The sequence below is a fragment of the Aulonocara sp. 'chitande type north' Nkhata Bay genome, linkage group LG8 (genome assembly GCF_057382095.1).
Source record: "Aulonocara sp. 'chitande type north' Nkhata Bay isolate Kocher_YH1m ecotype deep benthic linkage group LG8, A_spYH_male_GT1.1, whole genome shotgun sequence".
Lineage (NCBI taxonomy): Eukaryota > Metazoa > Chordata > Actinopteri > Cichliformes > Cichlidae > Aulonocara > Aulonocara sp. 'chitande type north' Nkhata Bay.
In genome coordinates, this window is record NC_141351.1 from 21,940,407 (window position 1) to 21,967,417 (window position 27,011).

A 27,011-nucleotide genomic window follows, 5' to 3' on the forward strand; every position below is an offset into this window, starting at 1 on the left:
GCATCCCCTCTTTTTTTGCATCCTACTATTTGAAAAAACTGCACTTTTGCGCATGTACGTAATAAATGTTCTACAATAAATAAACCAAGACTAGAGACATGCAAAGACTTATTCATCACATTTAAATTGAGCTCCCAACACTGAATATGCATGTGGACATTTATCTTCAGACTATAATTAGATTTTGATTCAAAATAGGCTACATTGTATAATATGTAGAGTATCGAGTAATGATGTCTTTGTATTGCAACTGCGAGGCCAAAGGACACTAAAAATTTGCATTTAAATTGCATTAAATTCAAACTGATATATCACTAATAACATGTGCAACAAGTCCAGAGACTGCCATGTAGCTTTAAATATGTGGAATAAAGGTTTTAGCATTAACCTGAGCTCATGAGAAGCACGGCTTGCAAGAGCGCCACTTCCGTGTCGTCAAGGTTGAACTGTGCCAGGCTCTTGCCCAAATCAAAGATGGCGTCCGACACCACGCCCAGCCCGCCGTTCTTCAGTTGCTCCCGCTTCACAGCCATCTCCCCACTGAGCGTCAGCGTCTCGCTCTCCGGGTCGTAGCGCATGGCTGCGCGCAAGGACATGATCTCCATGCAGCAGCCCTTCAACAGGATGATCTGGTCTTCACAAGGCAGCTGGTGAATGAAAAACACGTTCGTTTTCATTTCCGAGCAAACATATTGTCATATTCTCAAAAACAAAGCAAGTACGTAAGAAAAGTTTATCTATGAAGCGCTTTTCACAGACAAGCGGTCACGCGAAAGGCTAAAAATAAACGTGAACATTAAGTGCAAAAAAACCAAAAACAAAACGATTTAACAGGTTTTTTAAATAAATAAATAATCATTCAATAAAAGATACCACTATACTTTACATGCTGTTTATGCTGAGTCACTATAATGTCATCTGAAAGTTGATGTCCTTGTATGTTTTTACCAAATTTATTAACCCATTTTTACTGTATTTTATTTAGTTTACTGTATTTCAGAGAGCTGTGTTCCTTTATAAACCATTTTGCTGTATAATATCCATCCATCTGCTCATTATCTGGATCTAAAGGCTGGGGCAGCAGTCTGAGCAGAGATGCCCAGACCTCCTTTTCACCAGCTCTTCTTCCAGAAACACCAGAAGCCATCTGAGAGGTATATTCTCTGCAGTGAGCCCTGGTTTGCCCGGGGCCAACATTCCAGCTGAACATGCCAAAAACACCTCAACAAGGAGGTGTTCAGGAGGCGTCCTAATCAGGTGCTCCAACCACTTCACCTAGCTCCTTTCAATGTGGAGGAATAGTGGCTCTAATCTGAGTCCATCCCAAATTACTGAGCTCCTCAGCCAATCTGGATCGCAGACACCCTTCAGTGGAAACTCAATTAAGCTGCTTGTATCATCTCATTTTATGGCCGATATCAACGGGTCGTAGTAATAAATAACTACAAAAATGAAGCAAGCTAACAAAAAAATGTCTTCTGCAGCATTATTTCAAACACTGGCATCTGTATACATCCATGGTTTCACAGCCGGTACTGCCCTGTAAACCTGCCATCCACAAACTGAATCTTTGACACCAATTTTTTATTTAATTCAGTAAGTTTCATAGAAAAATGAGAAATATCTGCCCTTCAGTTGATTGCCTTAGTGCTCACACATTAGATATGACTCAGCTGCGTTGCTACCTTCCCACATCTTCGCCATTATCCAAGTGTCAATAAAGCAGTACAGCAAATAATGGCAGAGAGAATTTAGGTAAAGAGGATACTAAATAATAAATGAGAGCAAGGAAGGCAGAGAGACGTGCTAAAGAGGAAGGGATGGGAGGAGGAGAAATATGAAGATGGGCTGAAAATAGGCGTACCTCCCCCCCCACTGATGAACACAGATTATGACTAATACACCCTGATTTACATGGATATTAGAAACTCTGGGTTAAAACCTGTTCAATTAAATCTGCAGCCTCTGATGTGCTGAATTAATCGTACCTTGATGTAAGCTGGTTTCTTTCCTCGTTGCTCTTGACTGCAGAGCAGATTAATTGACATTCACTGGCTTGATTTGTCTTGTAAATTTCTAACTAGGGGGCAGGCTTAAAAGTAAATGCCTAATAATGCAGTTAGTACTGCATCAATTTGTCAAAAAGCAACAGATTAATTTTTACTGGCTAAATGAATGCTGGCTTTGTTTCTGTGGATTCTTATTAGTAATTTATTGCAGAGCCACGAACAGATCGCTTGTAAGCCAAACAAGTTCCCTCCCTCTGCCTCTTTAATCAGATTAAAATGGCTTCTTTTATAATAAAATATGTTACAATGTGAGAAGAAGATAGGAAATTAAACATTGCTGATCATGTGCTTGTGTCTGGAATATTCAAACTTTAAATTTGTTATAGCTAAACTAAGAGGAGTTTATCTATGCTCAGACACTGACTTGATTAGTAGTATCCATCATGATAGCGATTCTTGTATAATAATTATACAATGCATTAAAATATGCTGATTAAAAAATAAAAAAGTGACATTTTCATAAACTCTAATAGATCACAGTAAAGACTTTTTCCTCTTCTGTAATTCATCACGCAGCAGACTCACAGTCATACTGCTCTGTCACTACAGCTGTCCCGCTAGACAACAGTTCTGATATACCCTGATAATTATCCAATCACCCGAGGTCTCATTACAAGCAGCGCAGAAGGGAAACATGATTACATGCTGCTAAGTGAGGCAGGCCAAACAGGAGCAGGAATGCTTCACTAATTGTCAGAAACAAAGGCCGGTTTATTTTGCAAACACTGCGATTGCTTGAGGAAATATGTAAATGATCAGCACTTTCCTTGTGTGCTGGACTTTTCTGGTAAACTGAAGCAATCTTGGTTTAGCTGTGGTAAATGAACAGTTTTGCCAATTTTTGAGTTAATTCTGGCCTCCGCTGTGCTCTTCAGGTCAAATTAACCGCCACTCACCTCAGAGAACATGGGCAGTTTTTTGGCAAAGTCAACGACACGGGTGATGGCGGGAGTGATGATCTTGGTGAACTCGCTGAAGGCCTCCAGGTCCACCTTGTCTCCGTCTGATGTTGGAGCGACTGGAGACTGGCCGATTTTCTCTGGCTAAATGGGGAAATAAATGCGGGCGGTTGATTAGTGCACAGAGGAAAAGTTAAATTAGATATTAGTAAAGCAGAAAAGAATAAAAACTGTTTCATCCATATATGATGAACCTAGTTTACAGCTCTGCAAAGTGAAGCCCAGGCTTCTAATGCCCAAGCAACTGCAAACCAGCCCTGAGGGTCCCTCGATCTTTGACCTCAGTAAACACTTCCATGAATATTTTTGGGTTCAGTTGCTGGTTTAACACCTATGTGCAACAAAATGCTGATTTTGTAAATTATGAGTCAGAAACAAGGATAAAGTAGGGCTTACTAAACAATGCACAATGTCACGATTGCTACCTACATCTTTTAAATGCAGTCAAAAGACTGAACTGACTGAACTGTGGGCCAGTTGCATTGTTTCAAATGCTTATAGTCAACAATTCCATAAAAACATCAAAAACAACCACGCTCAGTGTTGTCCAAAGCCTATAATATCCTAAGTATCCAGTGGACAGTAGTTCAGTGCTTCTGTACCAATCGTGGAAACCAGTATGACTTAAGACAGGGGTGTCCAACTCCAGGCCCCAAGGCCCAGCGTCCGGCAGGTTTTAGATCTCACCCTGGGTCAGAACATCTGAATCAAATGATTAGTTCATTACCAGGCCTTTGGAGAACTTCAAGACATCTTGAGGAGGTAATTTAGCCATTTGAATCAGCTGTGATGGATCAAGGATGCATCTGAAACCTGCAGCCCTTGAGGCCTGGAGTTGGACACCCCTGACTTAAGAGGACACTGAGGAGGCCTGTGCAGGAGAGACTTTGGAACACACCCCTCATGTCTCTTTGACATTAAAGTGATGTCATTCATCAGCTTGATAGTTTAAAGCATGATCCTACACAAAATTACAAAATAAATGGAATGGAAATGTGCTGAGGATATCATGCGCTCGCAGTCAGATGTCCTAATCTGTGATCCACTTCTTGACTTAGAGAAAGCATCCCTCCTGTTTGTCTCTGCAGTCTAAGACAGACATTTTTGCACTTTTATATCTGTGGCTACATTTGTCTATGTGTACTACGCATAGCCTTTTTTTTTAATAGCAAAGTGATTCGAGCCAACTCCCAGTCACAGCTGCTTGCCTTTCCAGTTCGTACAGTGTGTTGTTGTAGTTGAGCACCTCAGACAAAGTAGTAAATATTATGGCCTTTTTAATGGAATTTCTTTAAGGTGTTTCAGAACACAACATTTTTCTAAATGGTTTGTTTTCCACAAAGTGCTGCAAATCAACGAACAGTTTTTCAGAGGACAGTGGAGTGTCCTTGGAGAAAGGACGGCGACATGTAATCAAACCGATAACACTTACTTAAAGGGAGACCGCCGATCACTAATATATATGTTTACAGAGTTGTTTGAATTGATGTTATGACTATGAAAAATATTGTTTCCCGCTCCAGTAAATAAAGCATGTGTCAGGGACAGAGTCATTTATTCAGACTTTGCTCCGGCTATAAATGGGATGAGATAAAAGTAGAGGAATAATCACCTCGAACAAAGAGTCATCAATCATGATGCAGAGGAAGAAGGATTGCGTAAGTCAGTGCAAACACAGCCAGTCCTCTGCTGTGAGGCTGAAAGCCGGGCAATTATGGAAAATTTCAAGTAGTTGTTATAATAACTTTGATGGACTGCAACTCTTGTCGTGCAAGAGCCAAAACAAAACATTGCTTTTGTTGGTGGAGGTCAGCGGCCATTTTTCATGTCAGTATTGGGAAAACAGCTGTCGGGAGAGAGACGGGCAGATCTCTCGGGTTTAGCTCTGTGTCACGATTCACAACTGACACAGATGACAATGTAATATAGTCTTTAGCTCAATCCATCCAGGATTAGTATTACCGGGGGACTTAATGTGATTTGGAAATGATCCCATCATGTCACTGTTCTGTGTGATGAATTTGTATGGCATAAGCAAAGTTTGTATTTCACTCAAATTTTCTACCATCATCCGCAGACTTGATTACAAATATTCATTAGGAAAAATGTCGCTCAGCTCACGCTGCCATTGATCCCATCCATCTGATCATCCTTTGGGATTTTGCTTCTGATGGATTTCAGCCTGCACTTTCTGTAAACTGTTCATCATGCTGTGTGGCAACATGAGTCATGAAATCGCACACAAATGCTGCTCCAAGCTTTGCTGACGCAAACTCCTCTACTCAAATTCTCAAGCAGAAAAAGAGGCAGCAGAAAAACAAAAAACTTGGAAAGAAAAGAGCTCAAATCGCAGACGCTGACTCTCACAGGTCCTCTGGCAAAATATGTTATGTAATTCCCAGTGAAGTTTGCACAGGCACAAAAATACAATCGTTGCTGATTATTACACTTCACTAGTTAATACAAGTATAGGTAAAAAGGTGAGTGCACAGACAGTGTAAAAAGAAGATGCTCTTTTCGATAGCCACTTGGAGGAGACCCAGGAGGCCGAAGACTTTGGGAAAACGTCCCTCAGCTCCTTTTCTCAATGATCTTATGTGCTTTGTCACTTGCTAACATCAGCTGATGTCCCTCACTCTTAATGGGGACAAAAGAGAAGCACTTAAAGAAAGCAAGCAGGCTTTAGATCTGCTAAAATTACAAATCTACTGTGCAATATTTGCAGCCTGTGCAGAAACCACCCCACATGATGGCAGCAGCAACAGACAGAGTTGGGGATGGTCTTCTCTTCTTTGAACCAATGCATCTGTAAAGGCAACACTCCACAGATCCCATCGTCACTACCCGACTTCATGGGTACAATTTTATTTACACAAGAACACTTTTAAACTCTTTAATTACTCATTCGGACTTACCGACCTTTTAAATTAAACATGACAAAGTAGACTTGATAGTTTGCCAAGTGCGTATTATGGAGGGGTGGCATCCAGTATCTTTAAATTAAAAGCGATTCAGTAAAGCTTGCCTAATCAACAAAATGCAAATGCAGCCTTCAGTTCTTTGAATAAAGTTCATGCAGCATTGTTCTGCTCTGGCAGTGATACAGTTCACAATTTTTAAGAATCCGCTCAACAGCATTTGTTTCGTGTATCTAGTTTGCAGGACTATTTTCCAAGTTTTAACCCAGCTATATGTGTGAGTAGTGTATTTGATTCATTCCTCAACTGTGTGTTAACACAATGCTACAGTCTTCCCAGTGGCTGTTCATCCCAAGGTCAGATGCGTGGTGTGCAATGCTCAAAGAAATTGCAAAAAAAAAAAACCCAAAACAATCTGAAAATAAACAACAAATAAACACCAACATGGATGCTAAATGCTAAAGCTGATGACAGGACAATTAAAAAAAAGCCTCCTCTCTGTAAAAAGGATAGAGCTGCAAGTCTGCAGAGCTGCATGTGAATAAAACACAAGAGTTCTATGAGACCAAAACGCTGATGTCTGGTCATTACGCACAGCGCCAGAATTGGTGAAAACCAAATACAGCATACCAGCACAAACCCCTCAAACCAACTGTCAGGGTGGTGGAGGAGGCCTGTTTTGCAACCACAAGACTTTCAGTAACTGAGTCGACCGCAGATTACTCTTGTATACCAAAAAGAGGTATACAAGAGTGAAGGCAGGTAGAGTTTGACCCAAACTAAGTCATGCTATATGACAATGATCACAAGCGCAGCAGCAAATCCAAAACAGAATGACTGAAAAAGGAAAGACTCACGTGTTTAAACCGACTGTAATGCTGCAACAGAGCTCTGCATAAACAAATGCCTGCAAACCTAAAGCAACATTGTAAAGAAGATTGGGCCAAAATTCCTCCACATGGATATGAGACTGAAAAAGTCACACAGAAAATGCTAACTTCAAGTTATCGGGATGTTCTAAAACTTTCACAGCCCTGCATAGAGGCCTGTGAAAACGTTCTTTTTCACATGACTGCAGCTGGTGAATTGGTATTGCCATAGAGCCGTTCATGCACAATGAATGTACGGGTATTAATTAGTATTTGTAAATAGTTTCCTCTTCTCTGGCCTATGCAATGCTCATATGTGCTTTCTAATGGACTCGTGTGATTTTCTTCCAACTGTTATTGTTTATTTACTGCATAGCCATCTGGGTGACACTGAGGAAAAGCACTCAGCTGTACCCGCAGAGATGGCAAGGGATTATGTGTTTGTTTGCTGCTGTACAGACTAGTTAGTCAGGGAGCCGAAGCAGGCTTTTTAATAAGTGTTAAGCTCTCCTTGAACTGCACATTGAAAAGGAAAAGGCCCAGAATGTGTCCCAAAGGAAGCCAAAAGATATTTAGACTTGAAGATGAGCAGCATTACATTCAGGGGATTTGCTCATTAAGAGGAGAAAACAGTAAAAACTTTTTGCTGCAGTGTCATCCTGACCTTTTATTTTATCAGATGCAATAGGTCTGCAAAAAGTTTGCTGCTGCAGAGCTGGAGAAGATAAATTGGGTTCACTGTTGTGCAACAGTGAACATGTGTGTGGTTAAAATGCATTACTAATGAATAAATTATCACCAATCACAGAAATGTGACGGAACATTGATAGTGAAACTGCCACAACATGCTGAATTGTTATCAGTGCCAATCACTCAGAAGCGACTTTGCAAGGTGCAAGAATTTTAGATATACAAGGTCACATATCATTTGCATATCAGTGCTTTAAATACACAGTAGAGTAAAATGAACTGCATGGCATGATCGTAAGAGCACCTCATGAATACAGGTTAAAAAACTGCTGTTTTTAACTCTGGATATCTCTGTTCAACCAAAACCATATGTCCACCATGCATGAATCACATATGTCTGTTTCTCATTGCCTGGTTGCAGCACAACTAAGTAGCTAGAGAGAGCTTTTCAAGGCCTTTTAATGTTTTTGAGAGCAACAGCTTAAAGGTCAGAAGTTCAGGACCAATCGGGGGAAAAAAAGGAGGTTTGTGTGAGATGAAGTGCCGCCGTGACGATTTATGCTTCACTTCTCCCGCCTAACAAACTGAATAGAAAACTTAGAACAAGTAGTGCATTTTGACCATTAGTAGCCGGGAAGTAGAAGGAAGATGGATAGCTCGCCATCCCGCCTGTTAGTAAATATGAGTGAATAATTTTGCATTCATGCTTCACAAATTTGTATGATCCCGTGTATTGTAGTTCTATCTTTGAGAACTATCTGAATATTGAGGGAAAAGCCTTTTGAATACACATGGAATCAATCTTATCCTACTGCATTGGAAAGCTGCAGACCACCAGTGTGCTGACATTCCTTTCTTTGAGACGGGGTTGTTGACGTCGACGAGACGTTACACCTCGTCTGCAGCTTGTTTGATGGATACATGAATATGTAGGTGTGCACAAACAAAACTATCTCATGCATTTTCTGCAGACTGCGTTGAACTGTGAACGAACAAGATTTGCTATTACTTTTAATAGAAACGCTATCAGACAATTAGGAATGCTATGACCTTTGGACCGATGTAGAGACCCACACAGGCACAGCTGCCGCACACAGCTGAACCGAATCTTCTCTCATCAACGCCGTTTCCAGATGCCAGACCAAAGCGTGTGAGAGAGAACACTGTGTTACAAGTCAGAGCAGTGTGTTCCCCTCCATAAATGATTCAATGGGTTAGATATGTTAGTTGGTCTTAGCAACAATAAAAAATCTGAAACATCAGGCCCCGCATTATCTCTGAAACGGTTTCATTCACAAGCAGTCAACACTGCCACAATGTGCTGTGGGTGATGCCACGAGACAAACAAACAAAGCACACAAAACTAAAAATGGAAACAGAGTGGCTCATGTGTCACTTCTTCTTGGTCTAAAAATTAGATTAAGTGTAATGATAGCAGATGTTTTCTTATTATCCTTTATAGTCTGTAAAGCCTCAGCCACACAGAGCTAGAGAGCAGTCAGCAACCCAATGGGAACCCCTGGTCAGTAGGGAAAAAATGTGTTTCCCTCAACTGGTTGGATTCTGTAGGCTGCTGCTGTCACTGGCTGAAATTCATTGCACTTAGGCTAAGGCACTAAAAATATACTTTGAATTTCTCTGGTTGCTAGAACCAGTGGTCACCTGTATATTTACACAGAAAGTATGTTAAATACCCAACAAGTGCTAGAAGAAGCAGACCAGAAGTCGTGCCTTACTGCTGAAACAAACACATTTAATCTGAAGGGGAATGCTCTCTGCGCTTCACACTATTAACAGTTTCACTGCCGCTACCAAAGAGTTGGCAAGTGCTTGTAAACAAGTCGCAAGCTACAAGTCACTGCGGCAGTCTGCTAGCGGCCAAATTGATCGTAATAAGGTTTTCGGGGTAGCACCATACATTTCTTTGAGACCAACTTCACCTACCAACTGCCGGCAACCTCTTGCGAAGCAGTTGGAGAATACACGTTTTTGCCTGGAGACTTGCCAGCAGGTTGCTATCCAGTGTCTAGGCCTGTGTGAATGACACCTAAGGACCACCTCTCTCAAGCACTTTGTTACTTTTTTTAAATTAAAAAAGATGCATTAGAATTCAAATTTCCACTTTAGGCTGCATTGTGTTGAGATTATTGCCTGCCATGGTCTTAAAGTTCCCATATTTGAACAAAAGGGTTCTTGGGACTTTTAACACCATACAGATGAGTGTGGTGAGTTCATGCTTAAAATGTGCATTGGCATCCACACGACAGTTTAACTTTCCCCTGTGCTTATAAAGGTTTAAGTCAGCTATAGAGAACAAAACCATTTTTAGCATCAGGCAGTTATTTCTACTTTAGAATTTGCCATTTTCACATAAGAGTCTACCGCTACTGATCGCTACAGTAGTCAGCCTCAATCGGCCACCAGAGGAAATCGAACTATTTACATATTTTCAATTTGTTCGTGTGGGTTGCAGCTGGTTTCCACACATATATGCGAGGTACTCATGTATCCCCCCCATATTCTTTATTTGTTCTGTGCCTGTATCTGATCTGTACCTGATATATGCAGCGTAACAATGAAACTAGCGTTCCAACATACTGAATTTCTTCTCTTCTCTCAGGAAAACACTGCAGTTTAAGTGAGGAGGGTCATCCCTCAGTGCATCCGGCATCATTTGCATGCTGAAGTACAATGTATGAGAAGAAGTGTGATTGCTGCGGTTTTAAAGTAGTAGTGCTCATAGGGCAGAATGGGCTCATCCTGGTTGGCTTAGCATTTAAATTTAGATATTCAGGGTTAAGTGACTCCAGCGCCCCGTTAGTGTGTGAATGCCGTGTGAAATGGAACAGTTGATCCTTTAGAGGAACCAAGCTCAGGGTTACTGTGCTGAGCTTTAAATTCTGCTTGGTGCAAGACCCGTCCGTAACATAAAGCGCTTTAATTTTAAGTGCTGTTAAAAATATGTTTAACCCTAATTTTAACACCAACTCTGACCTTCCACCTGCTCACTGTAGCCTTCAACCAAGTCATGAGTCATGAGGAAGTGGTGACAGGACAAAGCTATGCAGCTATGTGAGTACGTTCTCATCACATCCATCCACTGCCTTCTGAAATAAGCAGGCCACAAATGCTTTGAAACCCTCTCCACCTTGGTGGGATAGAATTTTTTAAATACAGCGCCTTGATTTGTACATGACATATCATCTCATTCTGCTGCAAAGCTGTTGACAGGCACTTAAAACTGTGTAAGTATCTCCGATAAGCCTGAGCCAAAACATAAGGTCAGAGTCTGTGTTTATGCGTGACAGGGGAGCTTGATACAGACGGGGACACCCAGACGGGGCTGTCCAGGATGAATCTGAGCACTAACACATGCAGGAGAGCAGTGTGTGAGAGACACACACAATGCCTGCCAACTTGCAGATGAGCGCTAATGACTGAGGATTTGCCTTGGCTGAGATAAGAAAGGATCTTACGGAAAGCAGATGGGCAAAACAGAAAGGAAAGCGAGGGGAGACGCCGAGGGACAGTGAGAGAGAAAACAAAGAAATGAAGACGAGCGTGAGATTAAAGTGGAAACGAAAAGTTGAGGTGAAAACTATGTGGAGAATTATGTCTGCGTTAAGAACCCAGAAGCTTTGAATGAATAAAACTCACAACTCTGGAGGGAACTGAGGAATAAAGGCACAGACGAGGTGAGAAAAATAGAAAAAGACCGGGGAATACACAGCGATAAAGACATGTGAGTGACTGCATGTTTGTTGGAAAACACTAAAATAGAGCTACAGAATTTTATTGTGTGAAATAGATTGTGGTGGTTGTGTTTATTGGGTATTTTCAACCTATATTTAGTGCTTTAAACAGATTTAAAATGACCTTAATGTGACTTAAACTTGTTTCGGCTGTAATGGCCTTTCTATTCTTCTCCCCTCACCCTGCCCCTCCCTGAGCCTGGCTCTGTCAGAGGTTTCTTCCTGTTAAAAATGAGTTTTTCCTCCCTATTGTTGCCAAGTTCTTGCTCATAGGGAGTCGTCTGAATATTTCAGTTTCACTGTATTACTGTAGTGTCTTCACCGTATTATCTAAAGCAACTTGAGGTCACTGTTGTTGTGATTTGGGGGCTGTATACATAAAGCTGAATTGAATTGAATCCATCCAAAGGAACTTGTTAGAGTACTATAAGTGCAGTTATTATTGATGTGTCCCCTGCAACAACCCACACCGGTGAAAGAAGGAGATGACTTGAAAGAAATATTATAACATTAGTCAGGTGGGAATGCTTCTGTCAGGAGTGGTTCTCTTTTTATTTCTGCAATGGGTATTTTTTACTCCCAAAATATGAATATAAATTAAAAGTTCATATAAGCCTCAAATCTTTTGGGGTAAATGTAATTATCCCTGCCACTGTCAAACACACATATTCACACATGCACAGAGAGCTTCTCTGGTTCTGTGTATGCAGGCAGGTTAAGAAATATGGGTGTGATGGCTTCTATAAAAGCTTGGGTATCTTTGAAATCATCCCAAAATTAAGATGCATGCAATATATTTTTAATATGAACTTTTTCAAAATGAGGAAAAATCTGAAGTGGAAAGGTTGATAAATCAAAATACTAAATAAGATAATTGATTCGTCATCGATGTAAACAGGTCATGATGTTAAGGCCTAAAGACCAGTTGATGACAGCCTGTCAACCATTGGTTGCTAGGGAAAAATGACTATTCTTCAACCACGGCTCAAACCTAAAGTGACTGTGGCAATCCATTACTTTGAGACCAAAACAATCGCAAAGAGGTATGTGGCGTAGTGCTTTCTGATTTCACCCAGTGGTTGCTGGACGTTGCTGGTAGTTGCTGTGAAACTGACAGCTAAAACCCCAGTGAACAGGTCTAGAGACTGGTTGGCGAGACCCCGGCAACCTCCGAGTATTCCATAAATGGAACACTGATGAGTATTGTTTGCTGCTGCTAGGTGAAATTTGTTGCAAAGGTGTGTACAGTGCTGCACTTTGAGCCTCCTTGTGACTGCTGTGGTTGCTAGCAGACTGCCACAGTCACTCATAGTTTACATGAAAGACAATGCCTTGTCTATAAGAACTCGCCAACTAAGTGGTTATGAAAGTGTGAAAATTTGACACAAATCAGAAGTGCAGATTGTTTGCCTTCAAAAGAAAGAGAATTTTCAAAATAAAAGACCCTCTGATAATCTGCTTCGGATGTCTCTCACCTGTATTCCTGATGTAAAGAGTTCTCAGATAAGTTTTGCAAATGAAGTAATGCAAAAAAACCAAACAAAACAAAAGATTTTTTTTAAAGGAGCAATTTTATGCTGTTAAAAGGCTGCTGTACTCCTTTGTTCCTTGCCCCACAGTTTCTGTATGTGTGCAGCTACTAGGGATCCTTTATATTGAAAGACAATGAATTGTACTTTTGCCACAGCGTTTATCTGTAGCTCAGCGTGCTGGATTTCAGAAAGGACAACCTTTACATCATGCCGTAATCACCTTGAACTTACAAGTGAAACTGACACAAACAACATCAATAAGTGTCTGTGAGCTCCACCTCAGTCACTGCAAGCTAATCACAATCCCCCAACACTGTTTGTGAAGCCCGCTGAGGAAGGCAATTAAGCCAGCTTCAAAACAGCAATGGCTAGGTTTTAGTTCGGCTAAGGCTGTCACTGAGTAAAATTAATGAGCTTGTTGCTGTTTATGTTGTCGGAGAAGCAGCTTTTTTCTAAGGTAATGGTGAAACCTAACAAGCTACTTTTTTCAGTAGATAATCTTGTAATGTAAGAAGTCGCCTTAAATTGCTCTAAAGAAATGACAGCAATGAAAAATCCCAGCTGAGGTAACCCTAAGCTATCACTTAAATATGCTGGAAAAACAGTGCGGCAACAATGTAGAAAAGAAAATGCACAATCACAATTGGCTGTGTATCACTGTGCCGTAGCTTCTCACCAGGAATTTGCGCTTCTGCTTCCACTGTGCGCCCTGAGCATTGGTGTGACGATGGGCTTCCGTCACCAAGCGGATCAGCTCCCACTCAGCCCCCGTGGGCTCCGGACGGGTCTGGAGGGATTTTACCATCTCCTCCTTCTTACGCCGCTCCCTGTTCTCCTCAATCAGGCGCCGTTTAGCCACCCGTTTTGAGTCATCCAGTACCACTGGAGGGAAAAGGAGGTGGGAAGAGGAGGAGGAAGAAATTAGAAAAAAAAGGCAGGCACACTATTTGTATATCACCTGAAATTTGTTTGCATATATATAAAGTTGCAGCTCCAGCTGTGAAATATTAGGTCCCCGTGCTGTTTAGTCTTACTACCTCTTGAATGTTATTAAAAAAATAAACAAGTGACATCAATTCATTTTCGTTTTATATTTTTGTGCGTGCACTCACAGTCCATGGCCATGCCCACAGCAATGCACTTCTTGAAGCGGCACAGCTGGCACTGGTTGCGGGTGATCTTGTCGATGATGCAGCAACCATCGTACTTACAGGAGTAGGCCGGGTGGAGGTTCTTCTGAATGGTCCTACGAAAAAAACCCTGGAGGTAGACAGAGCAGGCAGACGTGGATGTGACACAGATGGAGAAATACGAGCACAGTAAAAGCCCTGAAAACATTTTGCTTCCAGCCGCAACCGCTGCTGGCGGGAAGGGAGACATTTTAATTACCGCTGCTGCGTCTTTACTGTGAAATTTATGTGTTTAATGCAAAATTTGATTAAACGTATTGTCAGCCCCACTTGCTACTAAATCTGAGGCAATTTCTGTGAAAGCTACGCGGCGGCCCAATGATCTACGCACAAGACAAACAAACTGTAGATGGAAATGTGAAAGGAGATTTAATATTATGCTTGTATTATTAGATCTAAAGCATTCTTTTGACAGGCGTAGATACTTCTACATACCGAAGGGAAGTGAGCATGAAATATTTACCATAAATCAGATTTATTTGAAAAAAACAAAAGGAAAAAAAGTCTTTTTCCCCCCCAATGCTGCCCAATAACTGAGACATCAAATGCATCATTGCCAGCAACGCTCAATCCCTTCAGTGACGCCTAAATATAAAATGATAAACAAACACATGAGCAAAAGGAAGCAAAGCAGTCTGATCACACAGCACACTGACAGCGAGGAAGACAAATGACACACGGCTCAGAGATGAAGTGACAGCAATATGTGTATGACCTCGGTGCATGGCTGTTCACTATAAAGAGTGTGCGCGTGCACGGCTGTGAGTCGTGTGTCTTGGCACTTGACCTCGAAGGCATTAAATTAAGTTTTCCTGCAGCCATTATGCGGGTTATGAACCTGCTGTGGGCTTCTCTGGGTTTGTTGTGTGTACCTTGCAGCCCTCGCAGGTAATGCAGCGGTAGTGGTAACCCGTGGCCTTGTCGCCACACACCACACATGGCTCATCCTTTTCGAGGTAGCTGGGAATGTACCCTGAAAGAGAAAGAACCAATGAAAAGACAGATCGTGTGTTTCTCACCGATGCTGTGGGCGAGCATCTATAAAACAATTACATCCTACCACGGCAGAAGTACTTCATCATCGTCGTCCTTACCTTTTTGTGCTACTGTACATCACTGTGAATTCAAACCTCTGAATAAGAAAGTAAAAGCACATTTGGAGACCTTGGAAGGAACACAACAGTAGTGTTCGAGTTTTTCACTGTGATGCCTGAATAAAAAAAATCGTCTGTTTCTTCACATCATTTAACCTGCAGGGTAACGCAGTCAGTACCTTTCTAATAGGGACAAGTGCTAATAATTCAAATAGGGCCACTAGACTATACCCACACAGTTTCTGTGGTGAACAGTACCGCTACGCAGCCTGTGGCACCTTTAAAGTGGTCAATGGGAGTTCACTTTCCAGCATCATATTTTTAGTTTTAGACTTTACTAGTGTAATTTTGCATGATTCACATAATAAAAAACTAAGTTACTTATGTTACTGTGACCTTTGAAGCCAAACGGTTTTAGCTCTCGTCTCTTTAAAGCTCCCCTCCTAGTAAACTGTAATGGTTTAACCTTTCTACAGCCATGCAGACGAGCACATCAGTGCACTGTGACACCGCTGTGTGGTTACAGAGGCAGCAGAGCTCACAATCAACCCCACTTACCCTCTGGTGCTACAGTAAATGTGGCCGGAGTTGAAATACTTCTTTTTACACTGGCATATGATAATGCTCTGAGGAGAGCATGTAAGAAGTGAACCCCCATTTGTAATTAGTCTTTAATTAGCAAACAGGATATTCAACAAGGTTTCCAAGTAACTAATAGGGTTAGACTGGGAGGAAGCTGTATTACATGAATTACTTTGGAAAGTCTGCAAACTTTGTTTTAAACTAAAACAAGAAAAAAGTACTATGCATATTTTCCTACTTTAGTCATTCCTTTAAGTTGTGTACTGACACAAAGCTACTCAAATTACTGTGGTCACACAATTAAACACACGAGCTTTACTGTTTGGTTTGATCCTAACTGAGCTGAGGTTCTCACAGCAGATACTACAGCGCCAGCTCATCTAAAGTGACAGTATTTGGATTGTTCTCTTTCTGTCCTATTTCACAGTCGTTCCTCTGCTTTAAACTCAGAAAAGGCACAGTTTGTTCTTTTTTCCATACTGCGAGACCAAAAAAGCAAGCAAGGAGACACAGGAAATAGCAGATTTGCAGACATTTCATGTGATATTTACAGTAGCTATGAAGCTGGGAGGGGCGGAGACGATGCACTACAAGTCGCAAAAAAATTCAGTGTGGGTGTTTTAAGTGCAGCCCCACACAAATCTCTGCACTTTGCACATACACGCACTGTGTGTGAGGATCGGGGTGTTGAGATTGTGATCTATCACACAGTATCACCAAGGAAGCGTCTGATTGGTCCCAAATTCATTCTGCAGCACGACAAAGACCCCAATCATAAAGAAAGAAGACTAAAGGTTCGCGCAACAGATGGTTCGGTCCCCACAGAGTTTCAGATTACATTAGGAGACGGAAGCGAATCCACAGAAGAACTGTGGCAAGCTCTCGGTGATTCAAAGAAAAAAAAAAAGCTGAAAAACCGGTGATGTTAAAGGCAAAGTACACAATAAGTATTGATTTAATGTAGTTTTACTTTTTCTATTGATTATATTTCTATTAAAAAAATGATATAGAAAATCTAATGAGGGAAATCTTTGAAAGCCTGCTTTTCTTTATTTTTAGCGGTTAAAAATGGATCCAGTGATATACGCTTTTGTGTGTCTGTGTGCGTACACCAAGGCGTGGTGAGAGCAGTGACTGGCAGTGTCAGTTGGGCTCTGCCTTTTTGGCTCGGTTACAGATTTTAGAGGAGGAGGGGGAAGGCAAGAAGCGGATAGTGGGAAGAAGAGAAAAAAGACAAAAGAGAGAGAAGAGCACTTGCCAAAGGCACAAAAGTGACAGTTTTCCAAACTGAGGAGCACTCGGCTTCTTTCTGTCAAATTTAAAAAAAAAAAAAAAGATAAGAAGAACTTATCTAAAAAGAGAAAAAGAAAGAAAAGTAGTAAAAGGGAGGTGAGCCAGAGAAATGACAAAAGGTCAGATGGGAGAATGCAGGAGGGGAAAGAGGTTTAAAAAGGAGTCAGAAGAACCAGAGAACCATCACATAAGATAAAATGTGAGCCCCGCTGTGTTGGCAGGGCAGGCAGCAGCAGGCGGATCCCCGAGCCGCTGCTGTGGCTGTGTTTGGAAGCCAAGCCCAAAATCAATACCGCTGCAGCTCTCTGGCTCTGGCTGCCGGCCCCTCCCAGACGGGCCACCAGCAAAACGCAGGAAAAGGAAGGAGATTTTTCAAGTGTGGCTGAGTCAAGATAAATATTTTGTCTCCGCAAGTTTCCCACCATAACACTTGCCGTTTTTGTTTTATCAAAGTGTGTGTGCATGTGAGAGTATGTCTGTGTGTGTGAGTGAAATCGGGTGGGGAGGGGCGTTTGAATCCCTGAAGGAGTCTCGGGATTGTTTCTTAGAGGTCCTTACATGACAACATCCAAGCGAGGTGACATTTGAAACTGTAAACACTGATGACACCGGAGGACAATACTACACCGATAGCTGGAGTTGAATCAACAGCTATTACGCAAAGCTAAGTGCAGCTGTGTTTATTGTCCCTTCCCTGAATGCCACTTAAAATCTATTGCTGTAAATGGATTAAATGCTGTGTTTATGTACCGCTGAAAGGGCCCGAGAAGAATTGATCAAACTACCAATTATGGCAAACGTGGCAAAAATCGTTTTGGTCAATGCGCTTTTGTCTGGTGCTTTTTGTTTTAAACAGCCTTCTTTTAAGCGGTGGACGTCCTTGAACTTTTAATAAATGAATTAAGTTAAAATGAAACTAAAATAGCGGTGGGCACAGGGTTGCTCTGTCAGAGGAGGGTTTATTTTTGCCTGGGAACATAATCCTGCAGGGGCAAAAGCCAGTTTCTGGTTCCTTTACAGAAGATGTGAAAATGCAGACAAAGGGAGCGACAAGAAACTGAGGTGGCAGAAGGCTTGTGCACTTTGAGAGAACGGAAAATAGAGTAATGTGCAAAGGAAAAAAAGAGAATCAGTGCATCCAAAATCCTTGCATTCGCTCCTGCTTATCCTTGTCAGGGTCGCGGGGGGCGCTTGAGCCTATCCCAGCTGTCTTAGGGTGAGAGGCAGGGTACACCCTGGATAGGTTGCCAGTCTGTCGCAGGGCTAACACACAGACAGAGACAAACAACCACACTCACATTCACTCCCCTATTCACACCTATAGGCAATTTAGTGTTTCCAATTAACCTATCCCCACTAACTGCATGTCTCTGGATTGTGGGAGGAAGCCGGAGCACCCGGAGAGAACCCACGCAAACACAGGGAGAACATGCAAACTCCACATAGAAAGACCCCGGCCTGATGGTGGAATTGAACTCAGGCAACAGTGCTGACATCCATGCCACTGTGCTTGCCCTGCATCCAAAATCGAAAACCTAAAATGTTTGATGCACATATTACCAGTAATGCCAGTAATCCAAAACCTCAGTCTTCAGTCTGCAGTCAAAGCTCGTACAAGTTTTTGGTTTAAAGGATGCAACAGTTTGTAACATCATCACAGCCCTGTAAGCACTTATCCTGGCATTTTGGGTGCTCTGGACTTCTTGCAATCTTCTACCGATTGATTAAAAACAAAGAAACTTTTTCAAGCTGTTTCAGCTTTTCCTTGGTGTAATCTGAGAAGTTCTGAGCTCCTGCACATATAACTGACTTGATTGTACACTTCTGTGTCCAGCCTGGAGAACTGGAAGGGGCACGACAAGCTGAAATTACACCAAATGTGCCATATGGATAATAAGGACATGAATGGCTCATTAGCGATTCATGCAAAGCTACTCTTGTAAAGTAGCTCTACTGTAAATCTACTATCTATCAAGATGATTTGGTTACCTAGGCTTAGATTATTGGCTTCATTATTAACATATTATAATCGTCTATATTTATGCTAGTCGCCTATTAATGCACTGTATGGACACAACACAATGATATTATGGTTGTTAAGGTATCCATTCACTTGCTGAGGGTTGGTCCACTCTCAGAGGAAAATTCTGACAGTGTATATAATTGAATCTCAGACAACCATGCCCCTAAGACAGACATACTGTCATACTTTCCCAGTTCAAATGAACCATGGCAGGTAAAGCATGGCACAAGCAGTCATGCAGGGAGGAAGCCTGCTGGGAGGGGAAACATTTGGACTCAGCCTTGGGAGATATATTTTATTAAATCAGCTATCCTGTAGACTTGGATTTTTATGTTGGTGTTCCTCCCACTCTATCGCTCCCAATCTCTCACCTCCCTTCCTCACTCGCTTCTTCCAGCTCAGGGGATTTGGAGCTGTCACTCTGACAATGAACTGCATCCAACATGAAAACAGACAAAGCAGAAGGCTTTCGTTTATTGATGACAGGTGCCAAGATGTTTTACTTCTTCTCTTTGCTCTTGACAAATTGAAAGTGTAATGTACACGTGGCAGGAATCAATCTTGTGCTTAACTTCTTTGCAGTCACTCACTCAGTGCTTGGGTACACTGTGGCGAGACTGAGAGTCCTTTTTTATAAAGCAAAAAAGATTCAGAGAATCCAAAAATATATCAAACACCTCCAAAACAAAGTGCTGGAAAAGCAATTTTCAAAATGAATGGTTACCTATATTTGGAGACTGTTTGTTCTCTAAAGTAAAGGGGTACATCTGAAGACGTCAGGCATATTTCAGGTAAGAGAAGTGCTTTTTTCTTAGGTGCCACTCCAGAGAGTCAATCCATCAGACACTCACCAGTCATGCTCTTCACCGAACATTGGCTGTTCTTCCTCTTCCTTTTTGGGCCATTGAGCCACCTGAGAAATAACAAAGGAACAAAGAGAGACAAGCAAAGAGGAACAATCAACACCTGTAAATATACAACACTTATTTCTGTAAAGCTGTATGTATGTAGGTCATAAAGAAAATATATAGCCAGGTATGCCAAACACATCACAGTCTGAGCTGAATCAGACAAATCACATCTGGAGGGGGTTTGGCTCACACTGACATCACATTGCAGGCAGGTGTCTGGTTGTTCAGCCAGACAGATTATGTGCCCTCAATTGTGATTTTTCAAATTGCACATCAAAGAACTGCAGACAAATGCTTTCTCCGCGAATGGAAAATAAGTAGATCTGATACAATAGCACCGTTTCCCTTTATGCCAACAAAACCAATCAGCAATGTGGCCACATCGTGAGGGGAAGCCAGCAGATATATTATGTTCCATCCAGTGGTCACTGATTATAAATACAGGTAAGTTCTGTTATATGTCTTTAGATGACAGATGGTAGCTTTGAGCTTGCATTTTGGCAAACACATGGTCAGCACTTCTGTTTATAGAGATTCGTCAGCTTCAAAATCAAGCTAATGAGAATCAATACCAGATGGAAATATCATTTTCCAAGTAATCCAAGTCTCCACGTTAATATCAGGTATAAATGGGCTCCAGGACAGATCTATAAACAACAGATCGAGTGACTAAGAGATAATGTAATCTGTATAATTCATGCTAAACCATATATGGAAAGTAAACTGGCTTCTCTATTTGTGTAAACCTTCTCCCTATATCCATTTACCAGCCAAGCATCTGGTACTCAAATCACGTAGAGATATAGGAGCATGATTTGCCACCATAAATTTTAATTTTCAGTTGTAACTGAGCTCTCTAGACCAAAAGTTAAGTCATAAAGTTTATGTCAAAGAAAAAGGCAGCTTTACTTGCAGCAAATTGATGCATTTTGGCAGTAAAAGCTGAAAGTGCTCCCAAACTGAATCCAAGTAGCAGGAAAAAGACTTTGCGGGGAATACTAGTAAGGTCCCCAAAACCACGCCAATTACGAGAGCGCTCATGGGGAAACCCCACAATAGCAGCCGAAAGACAAGAACTGCAAAGAGTGTAGGTGTCAACCATGCAGCCAAAAGCAACACGCATTCACAGCAAGGATGTGCACACACACCTGAAGCCACGCTGACACATGTGGAAGGCATGTAAAGCGCAGATGGGAGCTGGCTGCTTGCAGGAGAGTTATGAAAGCAGAGAGAGGTGAGGTAAGGGGGGTTATGAAAAGCGAGTACAGTATGGGCCGGAGTCAGCGAGTGCTCCCTGCAAGTCTGGGATGTGTTTAGAATCCCAAGAGTCCAGCTCTTTGCTCTCTAACAGCCTCCGGCTCTCCTCCCACACCAGGACCCTTTAACGCCAGCTCCAGGAGAGGGAGCAGGACTCCATTACAACCATAAATAAACTGAGCTCCAACTCTGCTGGACTCTAGGGGCCTGTGCTTCGTACCGCGCTAAGTGAGTTAGCTGGATTAGATTGTTGACGATTTCGCATGATCCTGGATCGTTCGGTTCCCCGAAGCCCATCCGGGACTTGCTGTCATAGCAACAGAGCCGTAAGCGTAAACCTGCTGGGGAGCAGGTTTACTTTATGTAAACAGGATTAGATCGTGGCCACGCAGGTATGTCCGCGTCATTCATACGAAAGCAACAGCGATATTCCACCACTGTTTCACCATAAATAAATAACATCAATGTAACTAAAGATAATGCAGCACTTGATCCTTTTATTGATGTCACACAGATACATACAGGTCATTCCCTAAAAAAGGGAAATGTACTATTAACATTCTATTACATGTATGTGATTATTACAGATGTAATTCATATTTCAGAGTAGTAATTGTAAATTACTTCGTGTAATCAAGATGAGAGACCACGGCTATAAAAGCGAAGGTGGATTTGGGAAGTCTGTCGCAGTCATATCCTGTCCGTTTACGCGAGCAACCCATTGCGGAAGGTGCAAGATTGATAAGGAGAGTCCTCAGAATTCAGCGTATATTGCGGGACAGACAGGATCCTTTAGCTCAGCGCGACAGTGTGCTCATAGAGAGATATCGATTTTCCCGTGAGGGTATTATTCACTTAACCAACTTGTTGACGAGGGGGTGCAGGACCACCACCTGTCTTTTTTTTTGCTCTGCCCTTTTCTTGGTTGCTGTTATAAACAAACAGATTATTCCAGGGTCTCTTTCCAAGAGACGACAAGCAATATAAGTGATAAATATTACCATTCTGTAGAATATTCTTATATTTCACTTTTACTTGTTCCCATGTTCTAGTGGGTCCTGTTGTGGCTCTAATGTGAAAGGGGATATAATATAACATATTATAATATAATGTAATATAATATTGGATAATATGGTGTGATATGATAAATCTACCCTACCGCCTACTGGTGTTGGCCAGAGGGGCCGATGGCGCAATATGGCAGCCTGGCTTCTGTCAGTCTGCCCCAGGGCAGCTGTGGCTACAACTGTAGCTTGCCTCCACCAGTGTGTGAATGTGAGAGTGAATGAATAGTGGCATTGTAAAGCGCTTTGGGTGCCTTGAAAAGCGCTATATAAATCCACTCCATTATTATTGTTATTATTGGATTACTTACGAGTTTGATTTGTCAGCAACTTTCTGCCAGCCCTCTCTCCTTGCTTTTGCAGCCTTTGCAGTGTTCCCTTGCGTTTTAATTAAACTCTGAAACTCCTGAAATCCCTCACTCAAGAGTTCTTGCTCTGCTGCCGAAAAATACCGAGCGCGCTCCTTCGCCATTTTCGCCAACCAATCAGCGGGTTGCCAATCACTGTTTCTGCTATCGATGCGTATCCCCTTTTACGGCACCCAGTGATCGCACATTACTTCATCCAGCTGTACTAATCGTCAACAGCAGGTGTGTTCGGGGAACCGGATTAGCGAGCTCAGAGTTAGCGCGATGATTTGGTCTTGGATGTTTCATTTGATCTTGGATGTAGTAAGCGACGTACGAAGCACAGGGCCCAGGTCACAACACACAAGCCTCTGAGTTAAATTTGCTCTGTGACAGAGATGTATAAGAGTGTACTCTTTATTAATGGGTGAAAGGATCCTTCCTCTGCTGCTACATTTTAATCTTATGAAAGGAGTTTTTAATGAGAGAGTCGCTGCCTTTCTAATGACATAACCGGGTTCAAATGGCGGTCACGGCAAGCCGTCCCTGATTAGCTACTGCAATAAGACATCCAAAGACAGGCATCTAGAGAGATGGATAATTTAATAATTTAAATGCTCTTAACTTAAGCATATGAGTGGATTTGAATAGTAAACTTAAAATGGGACTGAACTTCCTAACTCAAGTTGACAAATCATCCCTTTATTAAGTAAAGTTCATGCAAGCTGTTGCCCTGTTAGCCATCAACAACAAATAAATAAAAGGTAGGTTAGTCTCCTCCAGACTGTACATGGATAAAGGAGCGTTAGCCACTGTGAAGTCAGCCATTGTTTGCATACTTGAATTCAGAAGTCTCAACTTTAGCTTATTGCTGTTGCCATCTTGGTCTCTAAAGCCACAATTGGACAATAGTGTAAGCTCCAACTTACCTAATACTAGCAGTGAATTCACATTTTTAGACGCAGCACACTTTCAAGAACGCGAGAAAGTAAGTGTCATCTTAATCAAAAAAAATCATAACACGCTTTTCTATTTTCTAGCCTTTTTGTAAAACAGTAAATCTGAAAACTCACGAATAGCAACAATATGAACTGTTTCATGAAATAAATCCAAAAAAGCATCAACATGGACAGTTCAGTGGCTTGATGAGCTTTAAAATCTAGCTGATGCATTTAATAAAGAATAGCTTTAAGCTTGATATAATTTGAACAAATGACTTGCAAAAATATTCAACTGCCATCCAGACTCCATGAACTGTATGGAGGAAGTTAGCGTTTTAACATGAGAGCGTGGCTTCTGGAGCCTTCTTGCTTTATGAAGCGATAAACTCTCTTAACCTAAATGAACAGAAAACAGAGGTGATTGTGTTTGGTCCCTGTGACCACTGCGACTTTGGCCCCTTAGAAATGTTTAAAAAAAAAAAAACCTTTGCGAGGAACCTAGGAGTGATTTTTGACTCCAATGTAATGTTTGATAAACAGATCAATGCTGTAATCAAGTTTTTTTCATCTTCGGCTACTTGCTAAAGTGAAGCCATTTCTCTTTTTTAGAGACTTTGAGAGAGCTATCCATGCCTTCATTTCATCTTGCCTCGACTATTGTAATAGTCTTTACTCTGCTGTTAGCCTGTCATCAGTTAGCCGTCTGCAGCTGGTCCAAAACACTGCAGCACGGTTACTAAGTGGCACACGCAAGCGAGAACACATATCTCCCATACTGGCATCATTACACTGTCTGCCAGTTAGTTTTCAAATTAATTTTAAGATTTTATTATTTGTTTTTAAGGCGTTGCATGGGTTAGCACCCTCATTCCTTTCCGATCTTTTAAATTGATACACTCCTGCAAACTCCTGCAAAATCACTGAGGTCTGCAGAATTCAAGTACAGAGGAGATCGGGACTTTGGTGCTCCTAAATTGTGGAACAAATTGCCCCTTCACATCAGGACCTCCCCAACACTGGAAACTTTCAAAACCCGTCTGAAAACCAACTTTTACTCCCTGGCTTTTAAATCAGAATGAGTTTGTATGACTTTTATTGATCTTATGTTTTACTCAAATCTTCTAATTTGATGATTGTTTTTCTTAACTTTTATCATGTCTCCCTATGTTTTTCTCTTTTGATTATCTTAATTGTACAGCCATGTGCCATATAAATAAATTTGACTTTGACTTTGATAAAGCGCTATACTGCCATGATTGCAGCTCTCAGTATGTCTTGTTTACACAAAGACAAAACAAAAAAGTTCTACACTAAATGAGCTCCAGTCATGTTACTCATTGCTTAATGTTTCTGTGGCTATATAGCACATTTTTCTTCTCTGCTCTCTTGGTCAAAAAAAAACCACACGTCTGATAAACAACATGTTTTATGTTACTGCTTCTAAATGAGACACAGGCTTTTCTTTTCTCCTGTAAGAGAGCATGTTTTTGTGTTTCACACCAGCAAACATTGTCTCCAACTGGGAAACATAACAATATAATTACCTGTCAGGCTCACGAGTTGCTATAATTGTGCATGAATGCCGGCTCAAACTACCCTTCATATTTTAAACTGGTTTTAATTATAGCAGTGTCTTGTTCTCAGCTATGGTTCCCTTTTGCACTTTTCAGAATACAAATGTGTATTATACTGGGCTCTTGAACAGCCTGTTGAATTAAGGCTTGATTTATCATGACTGTTGGGTATCTTCTTTAGTGGATTTCAGTGGTCAAAAGCACGGTATAATGTTACTGGCACTGACAACCGTCTCCATTTCTAGCAGTTATGCTGCTCACCTGTGAAGCAACACTTCTACATACAACAACAAATTGATGCAATATGCATATTTTACAAAGTAATACCTAAAGAAATCCGAGAGCCTTTGAACACGGCTGTTGTTTTTCATTCACTTTGTGGGCAAACATGTCAGTTAAAGTGCCAGTAGGATGCGAAAAAAAAAGAATTAAAGCTGTCACAGCAGCAGAAAGATGCGATGGGGTTTTCACTCAATGCCACTCAAAGGTAAATATCTCTCCCTCTGCCAACTGGCTCCAACATCACCCCACGGAGCTGCTGGAGGCGACAACCATCAGACTGTCAGCTATGTGACAGCTCAGTCTTCCAGTGCAGCAGCATGTTGGTGCAGATGGGAACATCAGCAAACGGGATGACATCAGATACTCATTAATCAGGTCTCTGTCACTCCTACAAGGACTATACTTCTATACTACACTAAACACTATCCTATACCTCTGCATTTCTGTACAGAGAGTTTGCACAAACCCTAAGGTGCCGCAACACAAGCTCGGCAACGTGAGCTCTGATGAATGATGCAACAAATGGCAGAGTAATGACTAGTGATTCACTGAAAATTATAACAAAATAATAACAAAAACACAGAAACAACAGCTCTTTCTGACCAATTTTAACTAGTGACAGGAAAAAAGGAAATACTTTTCCCTAGCAACCGGTGGTTGCTAACTGGTCTCTAGGCCTTTGTGACCAGAGCAGCCAGCTAGCCTTAGCTAGCTAACGTGGACCACTTGAAAAACAGCGAGAAGATGAGGATCAACAGCAGCCGCAAGTGCAGAGAAACAAACTTTGTATTAAATCAAAATAAGAATTACGTAACCAACAGAGTGAGTTTCTACAAATATGCAAGAGAGGTTTTTAGCCACAGTAAAAAGCATGCTATTAGCATCAGCTAAAGCCATGATAAAATAGGCTATAACCCACCCTAACTTCAAATGTAGTCATGATGTCACATCCACATTGTGGTACCACAACTTAGAACTTATTACCAGATGGCAATGCCTAAAATCAAGGCTTTAATATGGGAATCCAGAAGCTAATGAGTCATATTACATTGCCTATCTCTGCCTTTTATATACAGTCTATGCAGTAACCTCAGAGGTGTTCTTTGTTCAAAGAGCTCTCATTAAAAAAAGACAGACATTGTGACGAGTGACCCTGAAAAATAAAATAGCTGTATAATACATAACATAATGGCATAAAATGACTGTATTTTAAAAAGTGGTTTAGTCTGAAAGCTTTTACGGCTGTTTAGATTCACAGTGGCATGTTGCATCTTCATCTGTTATGATGTTTTGTTGCTACAAACAAACAGAAAAGTAGATTTGTTTTATATATATATATATATATATATATATATATACATACATACATATATAATTGTATTGCACAGTTGAGGAAGACGTTGGTCACTTAGCACATAGAAGACCTTCTGTTCATGGGTTTAAACTGAATATATGTTGATGGAATCTGAGTCTCTGCAGGTTGAGGCAGGACAGCGTGTGCTATACGAGCATACCAAAGTAAGTTCAATTCCCAGGTCTTGCTCCGCGGCGAGATACAGATTGCAACACAGTTCTAAATGTGCGAGTCCTGTAGACTGTGCCTCTCGGAAAACTCAATGCACATACTCTACATTCTCCGCAGTAAACAGTATAAAACCTAAACT

General features: G+C 41.4%; 1 protein-coding gene across 2 annotated transcripts in view; it reads right to left on the reverse strand.

Annotated features, from left to right (window-relative positions):
* Positions 1-27,011, reverse strand: part of thrab (thyroid hormone receptor alpha b) — a 174,621-nt gene that overhangs the window by 16,749 nt on the left and 130,861 nt on the right. For both annotated transcript variants that reach the window (XM_086304285.1, XM_086304284.1), the window contains 6 exons: positions 19,823-19,884; positions 14,852-14,952; positions 13,902-14,049; positions 13,466-13,671; positions 2,966-3,112; positions 389-647 (listed from right to left, as the gene is read on the reverse strand). In XM_086304285.1, coding sequence (XP_086160411.1) covers positions 389-647; positions 2,966-3,112; positions 13,466-13,671; positions 13,902-14,049; positions 14,852-14,952; positions 19,823-19,884 — 923 coding nt within the window. The remainder of the gene's footprint in view (positions 1-388; positions 648-2,965; positions 3,113-13,465; positions 13,672-13,901; positions 14,050-14,851; positions 14,953-19,822; positions 19,885-27,011) is intronic.